General features: G+C 35.0%; 3 protein-coding genes across 3 annotated transcripts; all 3 read left to right on the plus strand.

Moving 5' to 3' along the window:
* Positions 1-184: 184 nt before the first annotated feature.
* Positions 185-1594, plus strand: TRIADDRAFT_57506 (uncharacterized protein; the record flags this gene model as incomplete). The annotated part of the gene is made up of 1 exon (XM_002113352.1): positions 185-1594. The coding sequence occupies one exon, from the start codon at positions 185-187 to the stop codon at positions 1592-1594; it is 1410 nt and encodes a 469-aa protein (XP_002113388.1).
* Positions 1595-4488: 2894 nt separating this feature from the next.
* TRIADDRAFT_57507 (uncharacterized protein) lies at positions 4489-7117 on the plus strand (the record flags this gene model as incomplete). The annotated part of the gene is made up of 2 exons (XM_002113353.1): positions 4489-4591; positions 4890-7117. 2 exons carry the CDS (start codon positions 4489-4491, stop codon positions 7115-7117), a joined length of 2331 nt encoding a protein of 776 aa, XP_002113389.1.
* Positions 7118-9574: 2457 nt separating this feature from the next.
* Positions 9575-10473, plus strand: TRIADDRAFT_57508 (uncharacterized protein; the record flags this gene model as incomplete). The annotated part of the gene is made up of 3 exons (XM_002113354.1): positions 9575-9695; positions 9994-10097; positions 10180-10473. The coding sequence occupies 3 exons, from the start codon at positions 9575-9577 to the stop codon at positions 10471-10473; spliced, it is 519 nt and encodes a 172-aa protein (XP_002113390.1).
* Positions 10474-12777: the final 2304 nt, after the last annotated feature.

The raw sequence follows: 12777 nt of genomic DNA on the forward strand, positions 1-12777 counted from the left end.
TGCTATTGTAGAACTCAGCAATAAAACTATTAGTAATTAAACTATTTTTCGCTATTCGTATGTGGATCACTAGTTAGTATACAGAATTTTGCATTTAATTATCAGTAAAGATAATACGTGGTTATTAATTAACAGAAGACGGTTGGTTAAATACCTGGCTAAAAGATATAGAAATCGAAAACCCATGGATCTCGCGATGAAAATACCAGTATTCTTATCAATGTTATATATCGTTACTATCACGGCAAAAATATCAAGTGCTAATGGTTATCGAACAGTCTTTGTGAACCTAGATGGTAAGACTTTAAATAAAATGAAATTTGTCAAAAATGATGTACCGATTCAAGTAGATGCAGAAACTAGGCATAACATAACCAGTAAATGGCTAAAATTACGATTTAAGCAAATAGGAACATCGGGCAATAAAATGTCCAAACTATCCATGAAATCTCTTAATCAAGACTCTTTCACAAAAATTCAATCATCAAGTAATCACAGAATACATCGTCGAGCGATTAACACTGAGGCAAATGTTAGGGATCATTGCCAATTAAGAGAGATAAAATATCAAGCGTATCGTTGGATCAATACTTCTCATATTTTTTTACTAAATGATGATACAAGTAGAGCATTCAAAGTTGCCCAAATAACGGAGATATCAGGAAACAATAAAAGTAACGTGCATATAAGAATCTGTACAGAAGTTATTGATAATAGATGGAATGAGACTTTAAGAGTTTTAAATTATATTACACCAACACTAGAATTATTTTGCTACACACCAGTAATCATATTGCATATTGTAATATCTCGGCTAAATGAACGGTTCGATTACTTTTTCTTAAGTACATTACTTGGCACGATTGGTTACAAAATATTGAGACTAGCTGGCTCAATACTGCAGCATATTCGACCTTCTTTATTACCTGAATGCCAAGTATTGGCTACATTTAGGCATTATTTTCTAACCGTATCCTATGCATCAATGATTGTGGTAGTCTTTGATATTTATTTCTATTTCTCTTGTCATACTCCTCCTTCTTCAGAAGGTTTATTAAAAATCTATTACATCTGTTTTGCATGGCTAATTCCAGCGATGCTATCAATAACGTTGTTTTCGATCAAGTATGTCGACAATTCGTATGATATTTTAGACGGTACCCCACGGTGTGATATTACTGAAACTTGGGCTCGTATGGCCTTTGTTATCATTCCATGCGTTATTACATTTTTAATTACCATCTTGTTTCCGTTTTTTGCAAAGAAAGTTATCAGATCTCGAAGACTAAAGTATCGAAGAGCATCGGAAGATAAGAAGCTAATTGCTAGAAAGTACAATTGCATCATTAAATATACCATCTTTGTTATGATTATTTTGGCTGCCAATTTAGTCAACGACACAACAGAAGTCAGTATTGCAACTCATCAACGAATAGTTCAATTGCACGTTTTTGCTCGCGTTGCTGATATTTTATGTGCCATATTCAGTGTAATTGTCATGGCTGTAATGTTTTTTAAATGGTTAAAAGTAATGAACAGCTTTGCCAATCGTAGGCAAGACCTCAATCAACTTATGAATCATAATCAACAATAATATCATACTTTATAGAATAGTAATAAGATGGCTTTTACTAATTTAAATCAATAAATATTTCATCTACTGTATACCTAGCGATATTTCTGGTGTTTATTCGATTTATTTCCTTCAATAAAGTTATATCTTTCAATACTGATAGATATAAAATATTTTGTAGGCCGCGTCCAAGCGTAGGGAAAGACGTCTTGAAGGAGACATAAATTAAGACATAAACAGAATAAGCGACTATGTATAGTATTATTTATTACTTATTAGTCAATCTGCTACTTTTATATCTGTATTGTAAATTCATTACTTCTCAGTAAATAACTTTATTAAGTTGAGGGGAAAAAGCTGTCCAAATGTAGTACTTATTCCTTCAAGTTGGTTATGATAAGATCTCTATGTATGTGAGAAAAAATATTGAACAATCCAGTCCAAACAATGATTGGACTAGCTAAATTTAGTCTTTCCTCAATTAAATTCTGTAGTAATCCATCCCGTATGAAATGGGAATGTATATCTGCTTACGCTACGTATATTTATACAATTTACCGCTGCTTAGGTTAGTTTACATTAATCTCTGCATAACAATCATCAATCGTACAAGAATACATACATTACTGCAATATAATGTATATATATATATATATATTAATTGATTAATTAATTCGTCAGTAAAACGAAGAATTATTATAATCAGCAATTAATACAGAATAAAAGGCGATAGCAAAGAAATGATATAAGAATAAAAGGATATAATGTCATGTCGATCTAAAAAATGGCACGTTTCAAATTTCATAACATTGTCTCACTGATTTCGGGAATAGATAACTGGCTGAATACTAGTCAATAGCGAGAATATATGACCAATAACGATGAAATGAAAAGTTATAGTTTAACTCGATAGCACAACTATAGTACTGTATATATAATGCATTGATTTCATGATAGAATAATGAACTAGTGCTATAAAGCAAGTCCAGTAATAAATACTAGGATCAATCACTTTCGATACGCTATCTGATTTAGCCATCGAATTATCGATTTTATACGTACTAATTTCCAAGAAAGACGAGTTCAATGAATGACATATAATACCTAGCATTCAATAAAATGCAGACTGAAATCATAGATGAATAATCAATTAAGACTACAATGATATCATAATATAATAAAGACGAAAATAATTTATTTATTTTATTTTAATTAAGAAAATAGGCATTTTCAACGAGTTATGGGTGTTTAATACATAATATTCTAAACGAAGGATTTATCGAGATACAATCCTGAATTTTCTATTGAAATTTTGTAATAAAACTATTAAATTTGTTACGACGCCTGCTAATCAATTATATAATTGTCATTGTAATATAGGACAAAATCATTAAAAAAATAAATAAAACAGAGTTAGGAAATGTTTGAAGGGGCGATTGTACAATTCATGATAAAATTGTACTCTGTTGCCGATGATTGGCATCACTAATTAGAATAGTTTATAAATATAAGCCTACTACCTGGATATGCCCAGTCGGTATGTTAAGTTACAGTACGCATCCTTTAGTCTGGGTCATTCACGTAGGATTATTTCAAAGTTGAGTAATAAAATTCGAAATTGATCTCTTTGAAAGTCAATACTGATGTCTGTAATCATATTCAATACTAATATCAAGAAAGAGAGTAAAGAACATGGATAAAATATAGCAGAGCTGACGCGCATATAGGAGGACTTTTATACATACTGCCATAAAATAATCACCTTGCAAGATGAGATACTGTTCAGTAATGACTAATCTCGAGAGCATATGCTTCCATGGCAATGGCACAATTTAGAGCGTTGTGTTTTGATCTATTGACATTCTATAACGACAGATTCTCTATTTCCTTTCATAGGCCCCCCAATAAGGAAATAATATTGGGCTGTCATGGTGACTTCTTAAAAATGCTGCTGACCTATGAAATAAATCAGCAGTATATATCGTTTTGTTCAAGTAATTATAATATCTGAGACCCAGTGAATCTACTAAAAGGAGTGTAACCCGAACTAGAACCACTGCAATCTGTATGCATTCTCCTCACTTGTATCGAAGTTCAAAGGCTAGATATTTTTACCGAGAAGTTACTGGGGATATCACACTTCTGTAATACAAAAACTTATTTTGCCTTACTGCAATGAATTCATTTTCAACAATTCACGTATCTAATTAAAAAGATACAATGCTCATTAAACAAAAACAGACACATCGATTAAGCGCTTTGCATACGATATAGTGCCCGATTGCAATTGCAGTGCAGTATTAAAGTGTATCATGGTTTAGACTTCCGTAAATAGGAGGCAGCTGGTAGAAGGGAAGTTACGCCACATGATAGTAACAGAAAAATCGCCATTAATCTCAGCGTTTATTACGGTATTTCGTAGCAAAATATTCCATCCTATTAAGAGTAGCAGTACGTCGTTATTAACCATGACCATTCGATTCGAAAAATCTGTCATTATTGTGATATTTAATAAAAACTATACAGCGATACTAATTATTCAATTTAATTAATAAATATACTGTCTAGAGTAAATTCATCAATTGATGAATACTGTATAGTACGTTTCATGCATGTCCTGCGATGGTGCAGTTTGTAGAATAACAATTTCATAAAGTTACTTATTGCATATACCTATTGTCAATCAACTAATTGAATTTAACGATTTTCCTTGATGATATTCTCTATAATAGGTATCACAAGAATCGTCATCATTTTGATATCTCTACTTGAATAATTTGATAAAAATTAAATTGGATTTTTATTTTTTATCCAAATACGATTCCAATTATAATTGAATATTTGGGCAATATTCTCTTGCTACGTTAATAAAGGTTTACAACTTTACGAGCAGAAGAAAGAGACTTGAATAGAAAATGGCCGCCAACAAACACTTCAATTTATTATTCTTTTGCATAACCATACTCTTAATTTCGGATTCTTTGTCGACAAATAAAATAAGAGTATCTATTTCTGAAGGTAAAGGATGTTTTTCCCTGCACTGTTTCTAACAATTAGAATTCAGTGATTTTATTTTGATGTCTTGCGTTGATTAAAATATTCACTGTAGTACAGAATTGAGCAATATTTGCAGAAGTTCCTGGTAATACGAAATTTGCTGTATTTTCGTACGCTTTTTATTGACTATTTGTAATAGATGGTAATCGCAACATCATTTTTTCTTGTCACTCCTATCCTAAAGAAAGCATTGCGCTTAAAGATGCGCGTCTACAGTAGATGTTAGGAGAATTTAAATCTCTCATTTCTAATATTTTAGATCCTGACTTCGTTCCAGACCGGAGCCAGTTGGGCAAAAGAACAGTTGTAACGGAAATGATCCAAAAACGATCATCGCGACGTTCATGCAGATCAATAGACACAATATTGTCCTGCTCTAATGACGATCAGGATACAAAGGCATTTCCTGGTCTATGTCATTGCGATTCAGAATGTATTCTATATGGAGATTGCTGTATGAATTATAAAAATCCTTGTCCAGAGACTAATGTAAGTCTTGTGACTACGACAAATCGGTCTTGCAAAAAAGTTCAGATGACAAATTGGATAAAGCAACGATTGCCAGCTAGACAGAATAAAACGTTGGTTAGTTTATATAACTATCGTTGTCTAAAAGGCTCTTTGGTCGTTACAAAATGCCCTTCGCATTGGAGCGATAGTTACTATCGCAATAAATGTGAGAATATATCAGATACATTCAACTTTTATAGTCATGTACCTGTTGTCCATAATACAACCAATATCGCCTATAGAAACATTTACTGTGCTCTTTGCCATCGAGTTAATGTAACAAATTTACAAGATATCCGCTTTTGGAGCATTGCTATAAAATGTAATTTATCGGAAAATGCTATTGAGTTTTGGAGTTTACAGAGTGATGGTCTATGGAAATATTGCTCATTGATATCGTTGATTAATTATAATGATACGACATCGGCTCCGCGTAGAAAGTGTCGTCTAGAAATGGGTAATGAAATGATCTCTACATGTTTATCTGATCCAAAATCTCTGAAGATGAATCAAAGTTTTTTTCAAGCAATTCGAGACGGCTGCCAAAGCTATATCGCACCAATCGTTTCTGGCGGACAATTATACCACAATCCGTTTTGTTTAATGTGTAGTACAACAGCTATCCATCTTAATGTTAGTTGTCTGATTAGATCACCGCTTCCACCTCAAATGGGTACTCTTGCATTCGGGGAAGGCTTCATAACAGATCTGGCAAATCCCGTGTACTATGACCTACATTATAATCCACTCACGAGCACGATTACTTATCGAAAGTTTAGAGGCAATATGAAAGACAGTTTTACGCTTACAATATTGCTCTTTTGTGAAGTAGGAATGTTGTATAATCCTTGGACAAACCAATGCCAAAATGTGTTCCCAAAACCTATCGCTATATTATTGCATCAAGAGAATAAGACTGATCCATACAAAAATTCAACCAATAATAATAGTAGTAATTTTGAAAACACTATGCAAAATCGAACTTGTCATCTTACCTATGGAAATGCAAATACTACTGCTTATTTCAACGCTACTCATGTTGTTTTTCTACCTACCAATAAGACTTTCTTAGCTGCAAGATTACCAAATCACAATAACCATTTTTCCTTTTATAACTGTACTACCAATAGCAGTAGTGCGTTAGTCAATCAGACGTTAAGTACTGTTGTCTTATCCTCAGCTTTATATTATTCACCTGCTGTAATGTCTATCGTTGCATTTATGTTGCAAATTTATTTTCATTTTCACAAGAGGTTAATTTGCCGATGGTGTATAGCATGTTGGTCACTTACAGTTATGTTGTTAGAGATTTCTATCATCATTAATCAATCGATACAGTCAACTCCATCTGCAATATCCTCGATCGATTGCGATATACTATTAGCCGTCCATCACTTTCTTGAACTTTCCACATGTCTTTGGACTGTTGCGATAAGTAAGGATGTCTATTACCGCAGTCGCCATGATGATTTTTTACATCATTCATCCTTTCCTTGCAATATATTTTGCTTCTCCCTTATGGCTTGGCTATTGCCTGGTGCAGCGGTTGGATGTTTCATAACTATCAATAAATATAGTTTAGGACTAACGTATGGTAACCATACTCATTGCCATCTCCAAGACGCTACCATTCTGGTATGGTATTCTTGCGTACCCTATTGCATCCTTGCAAGTGTCTGCCTTTTAATCTATATCGCGGCATTGCTATCAAGAGTGCAACATCATCGTCAAAGCAATAAGAATGATCGTCGCCTCAATGATGATTCTACGTGTGGGTACACGACCGATCAAGATCAATTCAGTGAATATCAAAAAATTTTATTCTTGATGCTTATGTCCACGGTTGTTAACTCCAATCTCATTGTACGCAGTATTGCAACTATGGCCACAACTACCCTATCGTATATGCAATATATCAGCATTAGTGTTCATTTTCTTCAGGGATTGATTGTCGGTTGTGTTTCATTTGTTGTATGACTATTTTAGACAAGTATTTGCTTTCAACAGTTTATCATGCATGTATTGATTGAATTTCAATGTTGGTAAGTTTTCAACTGTTTCACTTAACATGGTAATCTTCTTAGGTGTTGGCCTGGTGTTAAAACATGAGCCATTAGCGTTAATTATCTGTGGCGTAGCGCATTTCTTGAATAGCGTTCTTTCTTTGAACCTTCATTCACTTCATTAAATACTGTAAAGTGTCAACCTAGTCTATCGGATATCTGTAACATTTGATGCATGTACACTGAGCTAATGTTCAACGATAGTATGAAAGTATTTTGTTATTGCAAACAGCCCTGTCCTGCCCAGTGCCATGGACTACAAAAAGAAATACCTATAGAGCAATTCGCTGGTAGCGTATTTCTTTGATAGTCCATGACTGTGATGAACATTGTCTGGATCAACGCTCGATTGCAATATCGATTGATTTTTACTGACGTCTGCTTAAATTCATATTGAGTAGTCTCATTTTAAACTTTTGCACGTTTGTATGCATCCATTTGGCTGGCCCAGAAGCCAAAGGCATTTGCGATCTACTGCACATCCATCGCTTGCTTGGCATGATTCACTTAATATCCATGATTGCTAATGATAGCTAGTTAGATCCATCTTGGCACCAATTGCGACAAGCCGTTGCGCTCATCCACAACCGCTATACAGTAGAGTCGAATCCGCCACGCCTGTCCATCACTCTAGCATACTGTACTATACTGTACGTACAGTACGTAGATGCACTCATACTGTAGAGTATCGGGTAGTCCGTAACAACCTCGGACACGTTACCGTATCGGCTCGTCGTTACAGCCTGTTACCATGTGAGCCGATACGCTGACGTAAACACCAGTGTTGACCGTTGAAATTTCACTCATAAAAAGCTTGACGCTAGAGGACGCTGAAACGGATCGCAACCACCCACGTCCCAATGACGAACCACTGACGCATGTCACTCAACAACCAACTTTCTTCATCACTCCATGTCAACAACAAGTCTGCAAAGATGATTGCAGCTGATAAACTACCATGACCTAAAACTAGTACTACTGTAGTACTTGCTACCGGGATCAGCATTAATCAACAGCTCTACGACTTCTAGATACTGTACATAGATATCCTTCCATGTGTCAATGGATGTTATTCATTGGGTGCTTGCCTGCTCATGGGCTAGCATCGCTGCATCTGTCGAAAGAAGTGTCGATGTTGATCTCCGTTGCTAAAACTTGTATGTCTATATTTCATCTCGACAAGCTGATAAAGGCTGTGATTGATTTCTTTCAAGTTTAGCCGACAGTCCATTTTCAACAAAATGATCAATAGTATCCAGCATTTGGTAATGATATTTTACTACCTACTGTACAGCATTGCTGAAACTGCAATACTGGAGGTAGTAAAATGTATGATGGCAAAATGCCAGAGACTAAAGATCACTCCATGACACATATCTATCTGTTATCATGCTTTTTCAACTGCAGAGAACTGAAGCAATCATTGGTGCCATCAACAATAACGTTCCATGATATACTGATATGGTACTGTACTTTACTTGGCCTGGTGAACGCCTATATCTGCTATATACTATACTGTATGTCCATTGAGTGTATTTTATCTAGGTCCAAGGTGGGAATCTTGGACAATTTCCAGACTTGCAGTCGCGCCAAAGTACCCTACGATCTAATATGTAACAATAATCAACAGTAGTATACGGTAATACATTAGGCGAATCGGTTCATGTTCAAGATGGCGCACAGTAGTTCCATCACTGCGATCAATATGGAAATTGATGCTATCGATGCTCGATGCTTTCTATGTAGATACAGTAGATCTTTGGCAATCATATTTCTATTTACTAATGCACACGAATCGTTATGATGTGTCAATTCTTTGCATACCTATACAGCATTGCTCATCCACTCATGATGACTGCAGTGGACTGCATCAAGACGGAATAAATTGCCTTTCTCACTTCATGGACCGATTTGCAAATGCATCAATGTTATCTAATGACCAGACAGATAAAAATAAAAAGGAAAATAATCCATTGCTATTCAACAAGATCAGATAAGGATTCCTCCATTCAACAATTCTTTATTATCAACAACCAATCAAAGTCTTTACGCCTCTTAAGTTATCTATGTTGGAATGGCCAGCCATCACTGGTCTAGTTTTGTAGGCGTTCCACTTGGGCCGATCAGCACCGCCCCATCGACATAATCGCGCGATCAAAATACGATTGCTTTTAAATTAAAATTAATTAACGACTATATCACCATTTCTGCGACTTGGCGTGATTACAGTAGACCGTGTATACCGAAAGCTGGAACAGACTTGGTTCTGTCAAAGTGCTGTATTTCTACAATTTCCTAGTACTGTCATTACTCTTGTTTGATGAAAATGATGATGTATCCACAAGGTACTGCCGTGAATTACCAATCTAATATGTATCCTGTGGTAGGAAATTCTCCACTATTTCTTGCACCAGCTGAATGCCTAAATTCAGTAGTCGATCCCCATTTGCAGATGGATCAAGCGCAAAGGGATTCGCTTCCATTTGTATCAGGTCAGTCAAAAATTCTAATGCCATTGCCTGATTTGTTGTAGGTCGTTAGAAAAGGCAAATGCTGTCCAACATTTCCAATGTTTACTCATTCAAGTCAATCCATGAGTGATGAGATGATCACGGTTTACTTGTTATGCAGGTGTTCGACCTGTTCATTCTCGTAATAGTAGAAAAAGCGCAGCGCATTCTTATGGATTAATTAATTAATTAATTAATTGTTAAATAAATAAATTAAAAAGACAGAACTTGCTCTAAATTTCATTTCTTCCTTGTTCTGGTATATATGTTATACATACAGATGGAAACTTGTGGCAAAATCGACAAATTCGCAGAGCGGTACCGCCTGAGTACCTTTGTCATCTATGTTTCCAGAAAGGCCACCTCATCAATGACTGCCCTTGGGTAGATCTTCTTTTGTTTTACCTTTCCAAATTAGCAGGAATTGCAAGGTCTTATGCGTTGCTATTAACGATTCTTCTTCTAGGCTCCGCCAAAGAGTAAAGGGCTTACGCCTTATCAAGGCACAAAGAGATGTTTTGGTGAATATGCATGCGCCAATTGCAAGCGTAAATGGATGAGCGGCAATAGTTGGTCCAACGCTGGTCAGACTTGTAAAATATGCGGGGAAAGAGTTTACCCTCATCGACAGAAACCGCTAGACCGATCAGCCTATAGCGGAAGCGAATTTTGTCCCAGGAAAGAACATCCACGCCACTTATGTGAAATGTGTATGCAACTGGGCGATTACTGCCGCAAGAATAAATCGATAGGACAGTAAACGATAGGAACTATAAAACAGCATCAAGCGACGACTCAACGCAGCAAGCCTAATGGTAGTCAACGTATGCTGTATTTTCTAGTTTCCCATTTTTTGCTTTTGATTTGCCTAGCGTTTAGCACTATTCATTGTCTACCTCTACAATATGATATGACTATATATATTTCTTATGCATGCTTAAAAAGAGAATTTGTTACTGTATTGCAATGCCTATGGTTTATTCCGGTTTAAATGGTGAATTTATTGTTAATTCTTAAAATAGTAAAAAGAGGATGGCAAATTGATGCTTTTAAAATCAAACATTGATATGAAACAATTCGAGCATAGTGATGTACCGTGGTAGGGAATGAAAATACGTCTTGATTCTACTATTGTATTACGTGAAAACAAATTGAAGTTTATACTCTGACAAGCGTACATAATGTTAGCCTTGGCAATTTAGTATTTCTACTAGTAAATTTCTTCAGGTAGATTTCTCAAGGTAATAGTTGATTAATTATAGTGCATAAAGATGCAGGTATATCTTTCATCAGTAGGAAGTATATATATAGTCCTTTAATACCATTATTTGAGAAACGCATTTTTCAGAGCTTATTTATTATATTCTCAACTGAACATCCTGTTTACCCTTTGTCGATCGTGTTGTGCGTAATTCCGATTTGAAATATCAATGCATTTACTGGAAATTTATTTCAATTCAATTTTACCTTTGCTGCAATTTTCAGTTATGTAATAAATTGATGCTACAATTGTTAACTGCCCATATTTATATTGGAATATTAGTGCAATGATTTAGTTTTGCTTAGGTATAGAATACCTATCGATGATCATTAAATATTTCATTGAATTACTTAAATTGCGTTTTATACTAGTTTAATAATGCGACATCAAAAGCGACTACGCAGCTGGCTGCGTATGTCAAGTAGGATATCCTTTTTTAAATTGGACTCGCAAAGATTCTTTGCATCAAAAATGATCTTATCTAACTAAAATCGAAGAATACTAACTGGATTATGTCGCAACCAAATTAATTACTTTATCAATCTAAGTATAAAAAGGCTAACCAAGCAATGATAGCAATTGATATGTGTGCTGGCTGCATAGCGAGCAGATGAATTTTCATTCAATAGTTAGTTTTCATATCGCATAGTGAAAAGCGCAATTGTCTAATGTTATATTATAGATTGGACAATGCCGCCGCATCAGTAGAATTGAATGATTTTCTAGTTCCGATTAATTGTAAATTGTTCCTGTGTTCGTCACAAATTGGCGCAATATGGCGTGAGAGACTAACGTTCAATTCTATGCTGATAGCCAAACCAATGTTCATAATGACTAGATAACGCTGTGCAATTACTTAGACTCTATGTTCAACGTGATTTATCAATTCAATACCTTGCAATAGGAGTACAAGAGGTTATTCAAGTCAGACCGACGTCTGATACAGTAAACTTGCCAAGATTAGTCATCATCCAATGTTTGCGAAAGATCCCTAATGAAGTTAATGGCTGTTAACTACTGTATGCGTATATCCGTTTACACGAGCCTGCTATACGATGCCATTCTGTACAACATTTGACACAGAATTTCAATCTAATTTATAGCCTAATATTAGAATAATACGCATAAAAAGCGAAACGACGACAAAACCTTCTATAGAGTAACGCACATTGCTCTACGAAGAATTACGCCAAGCTCAATCATAAGTACTATCGATTTATTGCATTACAAAGTATAATAATTGGATCTTGTAATTCGTGTGATACCTTTTCTGTTGGGTAAGCGAACGACGAATAAAAAAGTGATTATTATTATTATTCTCAATTATAAATTATACGTTTAGATATTGGCCGTAGAACACACACACACACACATCTAGTCTATCGTAGTCGACTAGCCTAAATGTCTTGTTAATCAGTAAGGCATATTGGCAACGGCAGCTGCTAGACTACTATATTTTACTAAAATGACAACTTCCTTTGAAAATAATAATAATATTAATTAATAGACATCCACAAATTGTATGGTCACTTGGTCAGGACTAAGCCTTTTTAGCCATCTCTTTCTGCCAAATACAACAGATTACTCCACCTAGAATAACATTCTTTTACGTAGATATCATTTTCACCCACAAAAGTACATCAATTTTAATCATAAAAAAGATTATCATAAGAATTCCTTGGTATACTGTAGTCTAGGGTATTTTCACATATTCCAACGGAATAGATAGACTGTCTTACAATCCTTGAAATTTTATTTTAGCAAATGAATAAAAATTACCTACCTTGTTAATCGTTGTCGGTA

Source organism: Trichoplax adhaerens, genomic scaffold, assembly GCF_000150275.1.
Source record: "Trichoplax adhaerens TRIADscaffold_6 genomic scaffold, whole genome shotgun sequence".
Lineage (NCBI taxonomy): Eukaryota > Metazoa > Placozoa > Uniplacotomia > Trichoplacea > Trichoplacidae > Trichoplax > Trichoplax adhaerens.